This window comes from Phalangium opilio, unplaced genomic scaffold (genome assembly GCF_054372755.1).
Source record: "Phalangium opilio isolate 3A_F unplaced genomic scaffold, DU_Popi_V2 ptg000002l_1, whole genome shotgun sequence".
In the NCBI taxonomy this organism is placed as follows: Eukaryota; Metazoa; Arthropoda; class Arachnida; order Opiliones; family Phalangiidae; genus Phalangium; species Phalangium opilio.
In genome coordinates, this window is record NW_028324144.1 from 6,056,117 (window position 1) to 6,078,011 (window position 21,895).

General features: G+C 36.0%; 1 protein-coding gene across 3 annotated transcripts in view; it reads right to left on the minus strand.

The window, feature by feature from the left end:
* Positions 1-21,895, minus strand: part of LOC149718443 (cell adhesion molecule Dscam1-like) — a 451,194-nt gene that overhangs the window by 58,080 nt on the left and 371,219 nt on the right. For all 3 annotated transcript variants that reach the window (XM_089845167.1, XM_089845151.1, XM_089845159.1), the window contains exon 22: positions 3,270-3,452. In XM_089845167.1, the coding sequence (XP_089701293.1) occupies positions 3,270-3,452 (183 nt within the window). The remainder of the gene's footprint in view (positions 1-3,269; positions 3,453-21,895) is intronic.

Genomic DNA, 21,895 nt, shown 5'->3' on the forward strand with positions numbered 1-21,895 from the left:
AGGAAAAATGTTACTATTTAAACTAGTTCGATTCTTTGAATCTGCAAAAGTCTTTAGGCTCTTTAGCGTCAAGTTATCGTGTTCCGAAATTCTTATGAATTTGGTTTACTGTTTTTTGATGTTTTTGTTTAGGTCTATAAATTTTGTGCGAATTGCAGTAACTAGCCTAAAACTATTAACAGGAATCCAAATCCAATACCTACGTTACTAGCGGATAAGTTTACTTTAAACTTTGCCCGATTTGATGAATAGTTCGGAAATATGGTTGTCATTTTGCTAAAAAGTGAAACAGTAAAACCTAAAATATAAGAAATACCTATTACAATATTTTGATGTACAGTTTCGGAATAGTACCATCCTTAAATCAAACAACTGTTTAAGATATAACAGATTAGGTTAGGTTAATGGAAAAAAATATACTGTATAACCAGAAACCAAACGACTGAGGTTTTCAATTCTTGCAAATATAGAGCCCTGATATGATTCAGTTTAGTGAAATAGGGATAACCAAAGATGCACATTGTTTACTTGTAATAAACTAAGCAATACAATATTTCCATATATATTAAATTAACCCGAATTTTAAATTCAAACCCAGGATAGATCGAAGTCCAGTGCATTAATGCGTTGTAAAAACAATTGCGTATTAGCATACCTAATTAAAATATCATAAAATAACACCGTGCACTTCCGCATTTAAAATTCACACCCTGTATCTCGAGATTGTGAGAGCTGAAATAGGGGAAAGTTCACTATAGGTCTCCGTCGTACTATTAGCCTTAATTATTCATTAAACTTTATTCATCCGAGTTAACGAACTGCCAGGCGCTTCGGACGTTTTCCACTCGTTCCATTGTTAAGCCTATACACATTTCGGACTCGCGGAAATTAAATTAAAGCGCCGATGGTATTAGATAATGTAATCTTTCCGATTGTTTTAGAGAGTCTATACAACGTTCCTTGAACTAAATGGTTTGAGAACTTCTTTGTGTCCAAAGAGAAAAAAGCTCCATTTGTTAGAAATTTTAGGCCTATATTTTAAGAGATAAGAATCTTTTGCCCGATTAAAAATACACTAGTATCTTTTTACGCGATATTTTTGGATTTCGGAGAAATTGATTATTGACAATTTGTGTACGATCAAAATTATTGAAATATTTGCCAAAATATGATTTTATAGCCTGTATTAGACACGTTTACTACTAGAGAAAATGATAAAACTATTTGTAGGCCAATAATAGACTTAAAACTACATCGTGGCATGCGTGTTTTTCGATAGTATACTTAAATTTTGTCCAAGAACACCCTTTTATATTCTAATTCCAAAAAAAAATGCTTTGAAAACATCAAAACACATATTTCAAATCTCGTAACACAGCCTTTGTTAAACACCATGTTGGGAAAACTGATGTTGAATATCCATAAAAACCGTAGGAAAATGGCAACCAGAATTGTAAGGAACCTTATTTATAGTTTAACGTCTATTTTAATGAAGTTGAAAAATTGCCAAGGAAGTGATATTGGATGAAATAGACCATTCTATTAATAGTTTGAAGAGACAACAACACACAGGCGTTAGGCCGCATTCTTAGGTTATTTCCCACGCGCCAATAGGCAACGCCAGACGAGCTAGAGTTCACTGCACCATTATTTCAAGGAACCGTGGTGTAACCCGCCCGATAATCCAAATATCTCTGGGATTCATTGCGAGGAAACTATAAACTTTGGTATAGCGGAGTTGTAAGATAGTTTCTGGAGATAATTCGATTTTCACAGAACTTAGCTTCGCCTAGAACTCATTTCTTAGGCGCAAAACAGATCCTATGATATGCATACAGACAATAACCTATATCAGATCTGAGAACATTCGAAGATGGAATTGGGTTGTAATGAAATCATACCCGAAATTTATCATAACCTAAGACTTAATCCAGCCATATTCGAAAATTGCTATAGAAAAATAGGAATTTAAGGAAAAAAGTAGTTTTCAGAGTCATAGGATTTTACACGACATGTTCCAAAATTATAGGCTTTTTTAGGATTTACAGGAGTTACGGGGTCCAGTTTCACAATTCCCAGTGGGTTTCCTCACATCACAATAATTTTTCGAAGCTCATACGTTCTCAGGTCATATATGAACCCTTGATACAGACAAGCTCAATGTTCGTAGCGCTCGGCTACTGCCTAGTAGCTCTCGTATCGCGATTGCAATTTCCGCAAGAAATTCCAATGTCCTACATCCTTACACCGGCGTCGTGTACGAAAGATAAATATCTTAATCCCGGTGTATAAAAGCTCCCATCCCTACTTCATATTAAATTTATAGTGCTACTCGAAATAGAAGACATTTGATAATAAAATTTCCAAAATATGTGTTACACCTAATACCTAATGGCTTTGTTATATGCCATTTTCATAAGGAAACACAAGGATAGTTATGTCTTTTGCCTGTTAGTGACACTCAGACAGCGTTTCACGTGTGAAACATTACCTTTTCTACCTACGTGTTATTTGTCGACTTTTTCGAAGAAGTGGTGAGACAGAGATGATATGCACAATAAATAAAGCGTAAAGGCCCATTCAGATTAGACTATAATATGAAATTCACGTCGGTGAAATCGCTTTTCTCGATTAATTAGAGTGTTCACAAGGATTCGCGGGTTTTGTTTGAAAATTGCGTTTTCATCTGGCAGCATCGAGATGGCACCGCCTCGTTATGCCTTACTGAGACAAGATCGAGTAAGCTATGATTTAGCAGACGATATATGAAAAGTTTTAGGTTTCATGGCCGTATTTGTCATTTTGGATTCGCATATTTTAGTATTTAATAATCATCATATACACGATTAGTTTTAAGTCGTCTGCTCTGACGTCTGAACAGAGAAGTGGAGGTAACAACGCGACAGAAACGAAATTATCAAAGCGTCCGACGGGAACGTAACATTTTATTCTTTGCCTGAATGAGCCTTAACATTGCTTTGCAGTTTTCCGGAACTTCATCCTTTTTTAACACACAACTCCTATCCATAACAAGGGAACAAACTTTTCTTACGAATTATTTATAAGAGAATTGTAATACTTCTCAACATCATATTACTTGCGACCATTTTTGAAAACATGGGGTGAAAAACTGAGAATTGCGAACTTTGACCCATTGTAGCTACATTATGTTATGTCAACCCTCCAATCCTCGATTAGATTCACCGAATTAATTCCAGCGTGTATTGGTAGAACGGTATTATAGAATGCAAGGGGAATAGTGTACATACCGTCTCCGTCTTGTCTAGGTCCGTATCTCTGTGGAGCGTGACGCCTCGTGACAACGATGCCGACAACAACGGTCACGACTAGAACGATGACACCCGCGCATACCAAAGGAACTACGATGCTCAACAGACGATAAAAGGAGCTTTGACTATGGACTGAACCATGGCTGACAGGTGAAACTGGATCTGAAAAAAAAACAAGGTTAAAACACAATCAAGAAAACGTACTCAAAATTAATATGATTCAACCTAAATGTTGTACAAGTTTTATCTATAGATAATTTCGATGTAACAAAGAGGGAGAGAGATAGGAGTTTAGCTATGCCTTCCATCTCGATTTATGCGCCTGCGCTATAGTCTCTTTGTATTATGAGTGTTCGCAGAGATGGTAATGTATCAACCCGATACTGAGGGATGCCAACACCATTTTTACGTTTAAGAGGTGGATATTTTCATAAGGAATGAACCCATGCAATGAACTGAGTTTTATTGTAGTAAGTGTTTGAGAATTAATCTTCAATATCAACGAAATAAGACTTATTTAACTACGCCTGATCATGCTGGTGAAAACTAAAAACTCTAAATAACTTAAAAGAAATACAGGATAATATTTGAAATTTTTATAAGAAAATCGAAAGATTGATTCAAAATAATAGCCACATCTTTCTAAGCATTAAAGGAAGTATGATCATCAGTTAAATGTAACTTTACTTCAAGTGATTTACGTCTGCTTTAACCAAACCCTTAAATACCTTATTTCAATTGATTAACTTTGGTTAAAAGCAATCCTTTCTTCAATAAATTCCGTATACAAAACATTATTCTAAACTTATATAATTATTTTTGGTGAAAAGTAGAGTTACATCAATTCGTATAACCTTAAGACATTCCAATTTCGTTAAAACCCCATGCATGGCTTTAGAATTTGATTTCCCTAACCATTCCTTTACTGAAACTTACAACCACACAGTAGCCGAAATTTTGAGAAATTACAAATAATTCTTAGTATTCACCATAGAGGGTTAACGTAATAAGCATATTTAATTTTCTTCGTTTAAGGGTTTAGCAGAAATACGTAAAAAAATTGAAATATAAGCCCTTTCGACTTCAAAGCTATTAAAACATATGATCATTAGTATATCAGGCTAGATAAACTTATGATATGATTTATGTAAGGATCTTAAAGGTAAAAATGAAAAATTAAAGGTAGATTTTAGATATATGACTCAATGCAATGAGAATTCATGTTTTGAAATTAAGTTTGTTGTGTGTCTTTCATAGAAATTCGGATAATTGTTTGGGGAAACAAACCAGGCAAATACTTTTCCCATTAATTCGAAAGTTTGAAGGAGGTTCTTATGATTATAGGGTTGCCGCTTTCGCCCTCTAAACAAACTCATTACTCCCTGGTCTCATATCATCTTGACTGAACAAACTAATTATTTCGTCTGCATAGCGTGTAAATTTACCTACTGAACCCATCCTTAATCTTCTTCACAGGGAAAACAATCCGGAAACATATCGTGTACATAAATGGGCGGGTTCCATTGTAAGTAATATTGTATACCCAATCCACATTGCATGCAAAGCTGCCCCGAAGACTCAAATATCTTTGCAATTCAAAATGAGGCCACTTATAACCAAGAGGATCTCATCTGGGTCCTAGAAAAGTTTTAAATTAGAGCAAGGTGCGATGAAGCCCTTTATTCTCAAAAAGGAAAGACATAAGATTAAGATCATAAGTCTTTTAAAATAAGAATGCCTGAAAATGCATTCAGGATGAAGGCAAACGGATCTGCCACTAGTATGCAATGCAATTGCTTTAGGATTGACCACCACCTATCTTGAATATAATGGGTAAAATAAAACCTAAATTACCTCTACTTATTCGTGGTTCGAAGGTTCTACTTCAATTACAATAGTTAAAGGTACTGGTTATAATACATTCGAAATAGCATAGCAATTTATAACAATAAAACCGATGCAACAAAATGCCTGTCAGGGATGAATAGACATGGAGAACAATTGCTTGCGCTTTTTAGACTGACAACAGTCACCATACATTCCACTCACACAAAGGGAGAAAGACTCCGGGTGAACTTAGTTAGACCTTATCACGTGGCAAGCGGCCTTAGATATCCCGCAAAATCGCACTATGCACTGCCCTCTAGTGAGATTCTTGATAAGAAAAAAGGGTCTGTTTTTCCTCAGAAGAATCACTGATATGTTTTGATCACACATAGTGATGCGATGTAATATTAACTGTCTTGATATCCCGATCATTAGCAATAACACACATACGGCATTTTGATCATATACTTATGTTATGGAATGGAATGTAATGGAGGGTTCTTGAAATATATTTCATTCGGGAATCTATTTCACTTTAGTCTCGCGATATCGCTAATCCTGTGCCAAGGGAGGACAGAGAGTATGTTTAAAAATCGTTCCCCACTCGAATCTTCTTCAAAAACGTGCATATTTTCGGCTCCGGTTAAGGGTCAGAGTCCAGACAACCGTGGAGGGTTAGGTCAGAGGTATACGGTGCTTAAAAACTTTTCAATTCAAAGCACGCACCCAGAGGATGAAAAAGAATGAGAGAGAAATGAGAAACTACCGTTCCATTCCGTTTCGCTCATCACCAGAGCTTGAAGAGGTACTTGAAAGTTCTAAGAGTAAATATAGCTCAGGAGTAGGCAACTAACACAAATAATGGATAGGTTTCGGAACCGGCGTCCGTAACCAAGTAGGGCGGAGAGTACGGAATATCTCGACCAAGAGTGGTATAAAGTTTCTTTTAATTAATATGACCCATTTCGATAATTCTTTTAATTTTAACAAGCTAAGCTACCTGGAGTTGCCCGGGTGTTTTAAGGGTGTTGAAACGTGGTCTTGTTTACTGGATATGTAGACACTACAACACCAAATAGTGTCGGAGTCCACTGGTAAATCTCGGGGCTGTTGTTTTCATAGAAACTAACCCTTTTGTTACAAATTTCAATTGAAAAAAAAATGCTTAATTAGGGATTAATCATTAACCTAAAATTACTGGTCTAGAATAGACGGTTCTTAACAGGATTTATTGCTAGAGATTCGCGGACTGAGCTAAACTAGTTCTAAATCCTTCCGTTGATGTTACTGATATTAACTGCGCATTTTGGTCAAATTAGGAAATAAACAAATAGAAACTGTGCTTAAAAAACAAATATGCTAACTCATCACCCACTTTCTGAAATATAAGCAAATGTAAAATGAAGACATTATGGTGCGGGTTGTGACAAAGCAGGATTTAAACAAAAAACTGGACGTGCAACCTGATATATTTGAGGTTCAAAGGTCACCCCACACAATGTATATGGCGAATACATTATAATTTTAAAATTTAAACAGTTTCGCCTCGAATGGAATTTATGTACATAAACATAAAAAAAAATCAATACTCAAAGCAATTATAAAATTGAAAAAAAAAAAATACCAAAATATATAAGCTAAGTTATTAGCTTTTTAGTTTGAGGATATGTGTCATCCCTATGCAAATATATAACCCTAACTTCAAAATTAATTCAGTCCCAAGCATAAAATATTTGGTGGAATAAGAATCCCGTGGGGAACCAAAAGTTGGTATTCCAACGGAAATATTAGGTAAATATAAACAGAAAATTTTCTAGAGGCCTAGAAACCATTTACAAAATTTGATGTTGAAATTCATCTTTCCACATTTCTGTCCCTAATCAAAGTTCTATAAGAGGATCCACACTTTTAAAATGCTCCAGGACACACACCCCCCCCCCATAGTCGAGTTGATAACATCATGCATTGGTATGTCTCATAGGTTATAAGAAACCGATATAAACAATTTCATTTGGAGATTTTAGTCTAATAGGGTCATAATAATTTAATTTCAGTACTATCTAAAACAAGGCGTGGTTGGGAACGAAAATTGTTTTTCTGGTATTGCCATTATTTAACCATAATTTCATATAATATTGTTGAACTTTGAGCCTCAATTTTGTCATAACGAAAGGCCTTAAATATTTTACGCGGCAACCGATAGACTATGGTTTCTCAAAATTGCAACCACAAATCAAAACTGTTACGAAACAACTTAAGCGAATATCATATTAATTAATTAATTAATATTTTGTTAGCACTCAGTTTAGCCCCAAGAAATGGAGGGAGAGGTTTGATACCATACTCTCTGTATCCGCTTTATTTATCCAGGGTTCATAAAAGGCCTGGAAAACCTTGAAAATTCCAAAAAACGCCACAATAAAAAAAAACTAAGTATAATGTTTTTTCTATTGCCCATTTTCCTGCTCTGGGAGCTTCAATTTCACGGTCAATTTCTAAGTCCATATTAATGGGGTTAGCCGAGGTCAGACTCTACTAAAAGAACAGAATATAATACCTATACTGTTCGACCAAAAGGATCAGTACTGTCAGCTCGAAAAAATATGGGAGCCCTTCTGGAATTAGCGATTTCAAGGGGGTTTGAGTAATATGGTTCCCAAGGCAACCTGTATTGCCTATCCGATAAAATCCATCTTAAAGAAACAAAAAATCATCTGCCTTTGTTAGTCTCCAGGGAACAAGTTGGTTGCGATATCGGTTATGGCGATCAAGTCATGGAAGTTCTTGAAAAGGGTCAGAAACGAGCTGGGCAAACATTATAAGTAAAGAAAATTCATTCAAAAAAATTCGTAGGAACCCTGATAGTTTCCAGAAACTTCGCCTTCGGTACTATTTGAAAATGAAAAATCTTCGTGGAAGAGAAGGTACTAAGAATACGGAGGGAAGTTTCGATCAAAACCTTCTGTTCTGTCGCTTCGTCCCCTTCCCCCGTCTGTCCTCCATACACTCACTTCTCTAGTCTTCTTTCATCTTCTTACGAGTGTAAGGTGTCGGAAGATGGGGTTACTCTACTTTGAATATAAATATAATCCCCGTCTCTTAAGGCGCGAGAATGAAATGAAGTGAACCATAAGACTATTATATAAGATTCACAAAGCGTTTAAAATGTACAGAAGTTTTCTCGTTCGAATGTTTATTGGTAAACATTTCAATATTCCATTTGAAAGAATAATCTTGCTTAGTGAGTACCGTCAATATAACAATAAGGTTCCAAAAATTCAGCCTCCGAAGTAAGACGGTTTGGGCTTGAAGGAAACATGTTGGTAAATCCCATGTGAGGCAATAAGCCTCTTCGATGTAACCAAGAGGGAAAGACACGGTGGTAAAACTTTGGCTTCTATCTTGATTTTTAGTGCATGGGCTTTAAGCGTTTTAGGTCTAGAGAGTGCGCAGAGACGGCTATGGGTCAACCCCTTGCATGTCCTGATACTGAGGGTTGCCTACCTCCTTTTCATATCGAAGTGGCTTATGAACGTCTCCAAGAATACGTTCTAATTCAATAGGGGCATGGCAAGTGCTGCCGCGTTGCGTAATTTCCAAAAATCATTTCTCATTTAATTGAAGTAAGAACAATAGGTGGCGGTTGAATCGTACTACCCTACCAAAATGCTGAGAATAATAGGAGGAAATAATTGCCATCGATGGGGGTACAGAGGCAACGTTATCAGTATAGAGATTCAACTCCATGGAACTCTTTACTCTAGGGTTTGTTGATGATACGTCAGTCGACACTTACTTGAATAGACAGGCTTAAAAATTAAATTAACGAGGCCTAAAAGTCGCCTCGTGAACTGACCTTAATTAAACGGATCCTTCTGTTTTGCAGAGAAATTACCATAGACACTACAATCCCGGATATTATAGATTATTATGACTTACAGGGTCTTTATAATGGGCTTAAGAGATATCTTGCACATATAGTTGGACGTCTCTTCGCCGAGGGGTAAATAAAAGGAGAGAACTCAATTAGCTCTTCGCGCTTTTGGGGTCTTTAAGGTCGGCCAAATGTAAATAAATATCTGCCTCGAGAATATTTCTACTATTCGGGAGAGAGACTATTCTCATTTTTAGGAGGATAAAGCTGGTAACTTTCTCGCCCCAACCCCACCCCTTTTTCGGCATCTACATTTTTCCGATATTACCCACCAGTACCCATACAGTCTCGGTATAAACACTGGGTATTGTAATTCCAAAACACTGGCATTCCCTCGGCTAGAGCTTGGAGATTATAATACAGTTTTATAGCGAAGTGACACCCTTGAGCGTGCTTTATCAGGGCCGTAGAAATTGAGGTTCATTGCACCAGTACACTAAAAGGCACCAAATCGCTTAGAACAAAGGCTTAGGTGGAAAATGCACTGGTTATATTTCTAGACGCACCAGAGATGTATAAATGATGGTGCACCCTACATTGTTTAGCCAAGAAATTCATTTAGAATATAATCCTAATAGTGAAATGGAACGTTGAATTTCTGCAAAGAAATCTGCAATGAAACGTCACGTGGGTATGAAAGCACTCTTGTGTCTCAAGGTGAGAAATATTTGAAGGGAAAGAGTTTTAAGGGAAAAATATGGGTGATCTTGTTCTTACAACGTTCTCAACGTTAGTTCGAGTTAGGTTTTTGGTTTGACCAAGGCTTAATTAAAATTCGAGAGAGCCAAACTAATTTTGTTAGTGAATGGAAAATGATATTATAAAATTGAGCAATGAAGACAGAGAAAATTAAATCAAGGCTTGTATAGTACGTCGTAAACAACAACTGGGCACACGAAAGTATTTCATATACCACCCTGCATAATTACTTTCTGTTATCTCTATTTACCTCCGGTGGAGTAACATTTTCATGACACTTGCACTTTGAATAAGATAAAATTGAGTAGAGGGACACGGTCAAGCGGGTTTCTCTCTATTATTAGCGGACTATTGTTTGTAACCCCACCCTTTTATTCACGCAGCCTGTGCTATTCCTTACGGCCTTACCCTAAGGCTAAGGCTTATTTACATATCCATTTACAGCTTGAACACGCCCCTATTTCTTATTCAGATTACCATGTAAAGAGGAAGGTAGAAAAGTCCGATATACTCGGATCATTCTTTTCTCGCGATAATGAATTTTATAAACCTAAAGGTCTTAAAGCCCTTAAGCGCCTCTCTTTTCTCTTACGACAGGCGCGCGTGTATATAGTCTCTTTTCAGAAATATTTTAAAGAAAACAGAAGTAAATTATGCTTCTTCAGGGAAGAGTATGTTATTTGAATGTTCACTCAATACAGCGGGTTCCAAAAAGGGTGTTGCAATGGGTTGAATTTAGTCGAAAATGTTCTATCACATTTTGTCCTAAAGGGCCACCGTTTACAAGCTATTATCAGACTGCTCTATGGTTGACAAGTAAAATTCTAATTAGAAACTGAAAGTTAGTGCTAAATTAATTAAGAGGTCATCTGTAAAACACTCTAATCACAACTGGTTTACAATGGCTCTTAAGGAAAAGTATTATAGAACATTTTCGACTCAAAATTGCCCATAGAACCTTACCCTTTTTAGAACACTATAAGAAAATCCAAAATAAACAATAGAAAGTGAATGAGGCACTGTACCAGGTTTATGAAGCGAACCCAAACTTGTCTAACTTCATGAGATCAAAATATAATTCTAAATTCGGTAAAATCTGCATTTGTTCTTAGTTGAAATGATTGTCAGTTAAAGGCTGAAAAGGACATGAATTAATCTTAAACACTACAGATCCGTCAGGTGGAAGAGGGTTCGTTTAGTCACGTGACCAAATTTTACTAGGCTGAGGTTGCTACATATTCAGCTTTCGCATTCTCCCGCTGTATTTATGGTTTTACGTATTATGGTTTTCCAACTTCTTCCAAAAGCTTGACACAATTAAACTAACACTACAAAAACGGATGTGAAGTGGCTCTTAAATGAGTCAAAAGTTGTTGGGTTACGTGGGGGAAACGAACTAACGTTCTCAAAAGATTCTTACGTGGAAAGTAGGAAATATCGCTCATGCGCAGAGAGATAAAATGTCGGTATCACTCAAAAGAGTATGTATGGGCGAAGGGGTTACAGTCATACTTTTCTCAACCCAATTTATATTTCCTCCATGATGGGAATATACCTATCTTCTGAAGACTTAACAGAATACACCACTTTTTTCAAATAATCAGCATACACTTCTAATGAAACACAAAGCCAATCTCAGACTGTTTAAAAAGAGTTCAAAATCCTTATGCAAATTAAAATGTCATTGTTTCATCCGCATTTTCAATTTTAATTTTATTTCAAATGTTATTTTTTAACAATTCAAAAATATTTCCGAGATTGAGTTCCTGGCCAATAATAAGAAGAACTCGTTGTTTTCTTGCTTAATTGAAAACCGATTAATCAAAACTTTCCCAGTTCAACTTGTCTACTTTGGCGAGAAATAGCTGTCATTTGTGGCGAGAGGCGAAAGTTTATTTTTATTAACAAGAAGAGATAATAGCTAGGAGTTTACTAATTTATCAGTTGATGGGTCGTAAATCACCAATAAGGGACCACCAGCCAGCGAAGGCGTTTTTAAAATATTGCGGTTTAACAACAAACTTTTAAACGCTTTGACAGTTGTGGCAAAGTTTTAAATTAACAGGGTACACTCTAGGTATCCCTCCAAATTAATGAAGTTAGAATTGATCACTTCGGCTTAGTTTTAAACGATTCGATGGATATTTCGGCCCCAATTATAATTCCCAACAATTTATAAGGATCGAGGGGCAGATCACTTCATTGCTTATCAACGCACCACACAGCCAATTAAATCCGACATAATCATGATTAGATAGATTTAATCACAGTATAAACGTAAAAATTCGATTTAATCATGATTAGATTCATTTAATCACATCAACACGTTAAATCCGATTTAAACATGATTAGATTCATTTAATCACATCAACACGTTAAATCCGATTTAAACATGATTAGATTCATTTAATCACATCAACACGTTAAATCCGATTTAAACATGATTAGATTCATTTAATCACATCAACACGTTAAATCCGATTTAAACATGATTAGATTCATTTAATCACATCAACACGTTAAATCCGATTTAAACATGATTAGATTCATTTAATCACATCAACACGTTAAATCCGATTTAAACATGATTAGATTCATTTAATCACATCAACACGTTAAATCCGATTTAAACATGATTAGATTCATTTAATCACATCAACACGTTAAATCCGATTTAAACATGATTAGATTCATTTAATCACATCAACACGTTAAATCCGATTTAAACATGATTAGATTCATTTAATCACATCAACACGTTAAATCCGATTTAAACATGATTAGATTCATTTAATCACATCAACACGTTAAATCCGATTTAAACATGATTAGATTCATTTAATCACATCAACACGTTAAATCCGATTTAAACATGATTAGATTCATTTAATCACATCAACACGTTAAATCCGATTTAAACATGATTAGATTCATTTAATCACATCAACACGTTAAATCCGATTTAAACATGATTAGATTCATTTAATCACATCAACACGTTAAATCCGATTTAAACATGATTAGATTGATTTAATCACTTAAAAAACGTTAAAACATGTCCAGACGGAAATAAACCCAACAAGTTCAATTTGAAAATGAAACATTTTTGGAAAAAAGAACTGTTTGACAATTAGAAGGAGCGATGACGTTATAACGGTGTCGCCTACTTGTTATTGCTTTATTAACGCTGTCCTCTGATTAATACTCCATAAACAATGCAATCGGAGAAGATACGTGAGAAAGGTAAATTATCTTTAGTGTTGTTGTACTCTTTGGAAACATTTATAAATGTTCCAAAGAAAAACTGGAAAGCAACAAAATTGCCTAATTCAAATTTAACATAGGGAATTTGAAAATATTAAGCAAGATCCTAAGCTACGCAATTTTGCAGCTAACGCACTTTATTTTATTATTATTTATTAAACTACATTGTAACCCCATGTCATTCTTTTCTTATGCTTTCGAAATTCACTTTGAATCTTCTATGCCTTGGTAATAAAACATTCGAACAAAAAAATCTCAAATTTATTGTTAAGCTATACTATCCCTTTGTTATTAATAGAAACAATTGGAGTAATTCTAGGGACTCTAATAGGTATAAGTTAACTAAGAAAACAAACAAAAGCGGCAGTCGGAAAGTTTCGCATTCAACAAGAAAACAAACACTAATACAAATTTTATATTATCTAGGAGCCCATCCCTTGATTACGAATGTCAAGGTCTTTCCTTAAATCGATGAATTATGCAAACCTTCGTAGGAAGCCTCTGTTTATAGATCAGACCTAGCTTTCCGGCTTTAGATCCAAGGTGCCAGGAAAAGCGGAGCGTTTACACTAACATCTGAAGTTGATACATTGTAGTTTGTACCGAGAAATTTATGTATTGAGAAAAACACTTCAAATTGAATTACTTATATTTTAACAACCGTGAAACCTATACTTCGTAATGCTAAAGACTTACTGAGAGCTAGTTCGAGAACGAAACGCGAGAATTGACTACACGCGGTTTAACAGTCCATCTTCCTATTTAGTCTGCATTACTAAGCCTTTGACAGCACCTCACCAGGCGTCGCTTATCGAGAATCTATGTTCTACGTCACTTCATGACAAGCTCCAGTTTGTAACCAGTGACAAACTTATGGAACATATCTTATGAACTTAAGGTGAAACGTTTTGGTTTTAAATTCGTTGCCATCTTCTACATGGGGGCCAGAAACGTAAGCGATACTTGATATTGCGCTAAATATTCCATAGAAATTTTGGTTGAAATCCACGGCCATATTTGAAAATGGCAACCAGAAATGTTAAGCTACATTAATTTTTAAAGTGTAAGTCCATAGACCGTTTCTTCAATTGTTACTTATTTCTTGCTCGACTTCCATTTTCAACCGTTGCTAATAACTCCAACTTTAAATATATAAATTAATTTAAGCTACGTTTATCGATAAAACTGTTGAAATCGACGTAATGTAATTATGACAACAGCGCAACAAAACATTATGATTATAATTTATTCATCGTTCAAACCCAAGTATTCCAACTTACTTAATGTTATTGGCGTCTGAAATTAAAATTGGTGCCGTTTCTAGCTTGGAGCATCGGATAGCAAACACGAATATGTGTAATTGAGAGAGATGCGTATCTAGCAATTCCCAGTTTTATACCCCGAGGATTTGAACTCAGAAACGTCGGATGCCAATGGAAAGGGAGTTTGAATATAACTAGCTTGAGACACGAGCCAGGGTTATCTGCGGATTGCCTTAAGTACATTTTTCCGAAATGAAATCCGCCTGGGGCGAACCAAATTCTAGAGCTAGAACATTAATAATTAAGAGAATCATGCGAACAAAGTCTTTCGCGTATTTTAAAATAATTAACAACTCGAGATTCGTTATTTAAATAAGAAAGATTAGAAAATTACAAAAGCTTCCAGCAATTTTATGTAAATGATGAATTATTATTTAATATGGCAAATATTTTAATTGCGACGAAATTAATGCGATGAGAAACGCAGGCACAGCTTTATTCGGAAAATTACCGTAGATGTTGAATTAAGGGTGAATAATAAAACAATACCAGATATCATGAACTGGATTCGAACGTTCACTGTTCCGTCCCAGGATCTGTTTAGAAAAGGTCACAGTGCTCGGAGTTAGTCGGACTTTTCCAAACGAAAAAGCGAAACCGATGTCGAAATTAATCGTAGTGACTTTTCAAGACCTTTGGATATTCAAGTAAAAATCGGAAATAGGATGACTAACATTTTCATTCGTAAAAGTTTGACGAATTCTGAGCGCTGTGATCTTCTTTACGCTGTATATGCAAACACTCGATTTTTTCAAGTGACGATATGTTTTATCAGAAGGGGATAATAGAAAAAGGACGACACTCTGTATCCTTTAAATATTTTAGTTCTATAACTTGATTCTTCCCAGGCTCACCCTTTTTGTTGGCTCTCCTGCTCATCAAACTAGATGATTATCGCGGCGTCGGGTGAATTCTATAACTGTTTGGTACTAAACCCCTCAGCAATCAACCCACAAACCTTGATTGTCTTGACGTGGGACAAAAATCCACAAGCGCATGCGCCTTGGCAAATAGTTAAGCGCTAATAGAGTAATGATGAGGCAACTATTTATCGCGTATGTGATTCGGTTTACTAACTTTGCTCCAAATGTTGATCTGATGTTGGCAAAAAATCATGATACAATTAGCCCACTTTGTGATAAACTTCTCTCGAAGAGAAGTATTATATACTTCTGGTTTTATAAACTGTATAAAACTTGTCTATATATTAATTTGATCTCAGATCGTTTTAAAGTGTAGCAGTTCCAATTGAAATCTTTCCATATTTTTACTTGTCAATATTTTTTGTTAGAATATCAATTTATGTTAAGAATCTCAAATGAATTTAATTTTAAATTATCTAAAACGAGAGAAAAGTATTTGGCATTTAAATAACTAATGAACCATCTAAAATTCTTAATTTGACTTTCGGCGAGTCTAATGAGATTAAACATACAAACTGAAAATTCAACGTTAGAAAGATATTAGAAATAGCTTTTGATGAAGAGTACTTTAATTCTACAGGCACTATATAACACGCTAAAACCTAATTGTAACTACTGAAATTTTAACCCGCTTCGGACTTTACTTAAAATACTGTTTAGGATTAAGTTTCAAAAAATATTTTAATACTTTAAAAGCATCTATAAACTGCAAACGCAACTCTTGCGACTGGGGAAATTTAATTTTTGAAAATTCCTTAAGGTTTTCACAGGAAAATACCAAATTCCACATTAATAGAAAATTGTTGAATCTTTTTTAAAAATACTGGTTCTAATTACGGCGTCCGTCTTTTAAAAATCTTTCTAAAGTCATTTCTCGGGCCGGTATATCTGCTTTTCAAGCGGAATATACGCCGAGCAAACTAATTTAACCCTTAATCCTAGTTCAAGCCTCTTCCGACCAAGGCGCAACACCCTAACGGTATGCGAATCATGGAACGCTAAACTAAAAGAGGAACTCTGAATAGCCTACGAAAATTATTCCACGATTCAGCAAATGTCTAAACTCTAAAGCGTGCTTTGCCAATGTGTGCTGATCTTGTTAGTTCGTTTATTTATGCGCAGAAACAAAAGATTTCAATAGCCAATGAAAGATTGCGTTTCTTTTTTTACGTTAACTAGATGGCTCTGGCAAGCAGTTTAGACTCTTGAATAAATGCAAAGGTCGAGCCAGTCTAAAGTGTATTTTCGCCAAAGTGGAGTGATTCTATTGATTCGTTTAACAATGCACAGAGAGGCAAGTTTTATAATAGCATTGAAAAATATTGGTTTCGAGTCTCACGTTTACTAGATGGCTCTGATATCAGTCAGAAGTTTTCAAGAGAAATGAAGAATTCAGTTTCTTTTTAACGTTAACTAGAACCTCTGACACGCAGTCTTGAATTGTGAATAGACTCAGGAATAAACGCAACGGTGGAACAAGTGTCTATAGTGCGCTTTGGCAAGAGTGTCTGTGTCTGCAGGCCACTCTTTTGGTTTTTAAGTTCCGAGCTAAGAAAAGGGTTAGATTTTAACCAAGAATCGGAAGACCCTTTTAACAGAATTACAATTTTACATCTTGTTCCGCAATGCATGAAGGCGAAACCGAAGCCAGAACGCATTAAGAATATTTTAGCTGACAAGGCACAGGAGGATTTCTACTATTCTGGAATTTTGCAAAAAAAATTTATTTAAGGTAAAATAGGTTCACGCGTCACACTCACAACGTCACGTGTCTGTTATCATAATGCCGTATTTTAAAAATTCCACTTTTAATTTTGTGTTTCTCTCGAGCCTCCTTTAACGGGAATTGAATAGTCCTCTTTATTCCTGGTGTGTAATACATATAAGGAAGGGCTTATCTCGTTTTTGTACTGCTTTTAGTTGAGCGTTCCCTGACGGAATGACGGCAAAGAGCCGGGAGGAGCAGACCAAGCGGGGCTTATAATTTTACAATTAGAATCGGGTATTAGCGTTAACGACGGGAACGTGCATTTATGGGGGCTGCTATTAGGTAAACGTATTAGACTCGAATTTCTCCTGGAAACGATGGCTCCGGAAAAGCGAGTGGCAAAACCCAAAACCCCGATCTTACGGAATAATTACGTTAAGAGATGCAACCTACGATTCAGAGCTTCCAACAGTAGGATACCAGAGGGGCTCGATACTAAAGAAACTACGTGTACAAGTGGCCCAATAATCAATATAAATCATTTGAGTAAATGAGAAACAACCGATCTTTCGTGTAATTTCTGTTTTGATAAGCTTTGTTACTATCAAACTTGATAGTTTTCCTCCAAGTGCTATCAAAGCTATTTACATTTTGACGTCGTTATCAAAATAAATTAAGGGTGAAACGCCTTCATTATAAATTTGCACGGTACAAAATGCTTTCATGGTCAATATCAAAACGGGCAATCAAACTTAATTGGCCAAATATTCCAATTTTGATTTTGTTTTAGAAAGTAGGGAGGGATTCTTTCAAAACAATGTCTCACATATCCTGGTTTTCACGGACCACTTTTCCAATTTGTATTTGTAGAAAAGTCAGTATGTACTGCTTTAGAATTAGTTTATGCTCGTTTCACTATAGGGAAGTTATACAGCCAATATGAAATTCCTAGACGATTATGACGAATTAAAAATTCCCCGATTCTTCCAGTTATTTCAATTCTTCCAAATACCTCAGAAATCTTGATAGAAAACCAAAAAAAATGAAATAACTTCCGTTCCGAAGATATTATCGTGAAAACAATAATTCCAATTATTATGTAGACAAAGTTGTGTGCTATTATGTAGTTTAGGCTCCAATTCAATCGTTAAAATATTAAGGCTTAAATAGTATCAGGATTGCATGAGCTAATTCGGAAATCATTGTGCCCCATATTATCTATGTTAATTTCTAGGCGGGTTTTATGGGAGTGGTTTGAGTGCTCTGCATCACTTTTCATAGTTATAACGTCTTTCTAACGGTGGTTTCATTGGTTGGTCGTCGGTTTATATTCATAGCGCATGCACAATAAGGTCGCGAGTTCACATGACTGACGTAGCAACATGAGGTCAGGAGCGAACGAGATAACTTATTGGAGGCCACAATTTATCATACATATATATTATTCTAGCTCCTCACTCAAAGGCCGCCTAGAAAATTTCCACAAAAACGATACCCATTAGCTTACGAATTCCCGATAGCATTAATAAGGGAAAACTAATGAACTTTTAAATAAATCGACGATTTTACAAGAAAAATTACGCAAATAGGGTTGACGAGTATAGAACCCCTCGTGAGATCCTAAATTGAAGACGGAGGAGACGGATGGAAAAAGAAAGGGGAATAAATGAGGTCGAAGGAAGCGGTCATACCCGGAATAAATCTTCCTCCTTCAACCCTCACGACCTTATGACAATTTAGAGTTTTAGGGGTATTATGTGTTCTACAACATCCAATCTATAACAACGGGGGTTGGAAGGCCAGAGCGCGTATGGGTTTGGGGTCGCCTACGATCGGTTTTGACGCCTCCGACGGACAGTCCGTGATAGGAGCGTAGACATAAATTTCGTACCATTAAATCCGGCACCATCCCTGACGTAGAAGTGAGTTTTAAATTTTCTAGGGAGGCTGTATGTACGTGTTGGGCCAAGGGACACGGCTTCGCTTTTAACGAGGCTGTCGGCCGCTCATTAATTAGGGGACAGTCGCGTCAAATTAATTTTGGAAGTAACAGAAAAGACAACTCGGTCGGCCTACTGAAATATCGATGCCATTTACGTCCAAACTAGAGAACTGATGAATTTCGAAGCGGAGATATCGGGTAGCTTTCGAGAATCTCCTTTCAAAGGGTCCGTGACTTTATATTTTCATAGCTGAAACTATAACCATGGTCCTGTCGAAGTTTAGCGCGTTACATTGAGATGGAGAATGCAATTGTGCCAAAATTTGTTACTTGGCGTGGTTCAATCATGCAAAATATGATTTTTATGTAGATACTGACTAAATAGTTTTTTTTGGCCAAACGAAATGAAATGTTTTCCTTCGTGAGGTTGTTATCTAGAGTTAATTTTTTTTACAAATTACAATTTCAATGAAAAAAGGTTAATTACGTGATAATCATAATACTAAATTCTTACGGTTCATAGACCTAATTTTGAGAAACTCAACAATACTTCTTTTAAAAATTTTCTTACTAATAGTTTGGTCTAAAATAATAGCGAATTTTCTATTGCGCTTAAAGAAAAACCGCATGCAAACAAACATACCACATTTTAAAATATACAGGTTGTTTCAGAGAGGTTTGTTAGAAATTAAGAGGGTTGTTCTTTGGTCAGTTTGGAGTCAAAAATGTTCCAGAACATTTTGCCGTCCGGGCTACCGTTTTCAAGTTGCGTTTGGAGTATTTTACAGATGATCCCTTAATAAAATTAGTAATCATTGTCTTTCAGTTTCTCGTATTAATTTTAAGGGCTCATCCGTAGAACACTCCCGAACGGCAAAATGACATTGAACATTTTCGACTCGAAATAGCCCAAACAATATACCCTTAATTTCAGATAGACATTTCAGAAAAACCCTGTATACAACATTGTACACCCTCAAAGTTTCTTTGGTCTGTAGTTTGCCATACTGATTTCTCCGTTATCAATATTGAGATTTTCTGATCTTCTCTACCACACATAAATGAACCACCCAAAGAGGGAAACTATATCAGTCCACTTTGTTATTAAGAATTTATCTAAACCGAGAAGCCAGGGAAACTAAATACAACTGCTATTAAGAATGCACCCCAAACTATCACTTACTGTATTCGCACTGACAACAAGGACACGCGAAGGAAAGTTTGGACTGAGTCTTCTACGTTTTCCAAGCGGTTTGGGTTGAAATTCAACGCCTAATTATCCATCTCATCCATTTCGGTAAACCGAGAAGCGAGGCCTAAAGATTCGCAGTGCTGCAACGCGGCGGAAGGTCTCTCCTTTAATTTATAAATCATCAATTTCCATTTAAACGAAAGGGAATTTTAAAAGTGTAGGGATGCGGTGAGATGGTAGCGACACCGACGAAAAAGGCGAGTATAGGAAGAGCAGGCCATACGGGATTATTTAGTGAAATATGAACGGGCGAGCTTATTAATGATGATCTAATTGAAGTCGGAGCATCTCTCCGTATAAAATATTACGTATTAGAGAGTTTAAGAAATTTACCCTAAATATGTGTTCAAAACGAAACCCAGCACCATGGATATGTATTATTCCCAAACTTGACTCAAAAGCCGGATACCAAATATGAGCTACACCCGCGGAAGTGCGATGAGTCTAAATCGAGTAGGAAGTGGCTAGGTCACGTGGGGAAAACTAGAGCTCTCCGCATGCGAGCTTTCGCCCATGCGCAGAGAGAAAAAATACGAATTTCCTTCTCACGCACTAGATTGGGAGAGGGGGTTGGAAGTCATATTTATTCTCTACTGAACGGGCGTCGCAGCTAAATGCATTGTGTACAGTAAGAGATGTAAGTCAATAATACATTAGTATCTATACATATCCATGGTTGCACATGGACTTAGGCTCGACTGTGTGACGTCTCGAAAACTGAACCGATATAGTTGGGCCGACGTCGTTGCGCTATTGTGCACGTCTGATGCTCTAGACAAAATATTTGAAGTTTTGCGCCTTGAGAAAAGTGAGCTAAGGTGCATTTCAAATAATTTCCAAATAAGCCTTAACGCTAACAACAAAAATTAATTTTAAACTTGACGAAATTAAAGAGCATGGCACCTAGGATGCGAGTAGACAAAATTAAAGAGCATGGCACCTAGGTTGCGAGTAACGAATTGTACGTTAACTTACAGGATATCGTTTTGGTTCTTAAACTCTCTACTTATGCTTTGGTCGACCTAAATATTCTCAGATAGACATTTGCATATCGGTTCATGAAGTATCTTCTATGTTCCCGTCGCGTTGCAAGGAAGCAACTGCAACAGTCTCCGCTTGGAAATCACAAACCTTCGGGTTCGGCATTTTTCAAGCTCACTGCGCATGCTTCAAAGTCTACTCTAATTATTATCACAGTGAAAGTGTACCAATGAGAAGCAAGGCAAATTTTAACACACACACATTTCTGTACCTATTTTTATTTTATAAATGTCTTCTTGCAGAAAAGCGGTTCACTAAACACAATAGGGTGTAACTTTTACGTAAAATTTCCATGCATCTATTTCCAACTTAAAAAGTGCACTTTCTTTGTTTCTACTTATTTTAAGTGGAGTCGAAATAGAACGAAATGTCTATTCCTTTCTTATTTAATCTTTCATCTTGCAATTAAGGTCAGAGTTTGTAAAATAGCTTTATTTCGTCTACAACCTTTTTTTGAGGGGAAAAAATATTCTTTCCATAACTATTGTGGAATACCTCTCAAAAACAAACAACTAAAAGGGTTTAGGAAACTTGATAAGAATGAAATGTTTACTAAAGTGAACATAATGTAACAGTAACCTTAAGTATCAAAATTAATTGCTTATAATGACAAATTACAACATAGACACAGAAAGTAAACGAAAACCCCAAAATGTCTGAAGACAAATCCTAGCTTTAGTAAAGAAAAAAAGA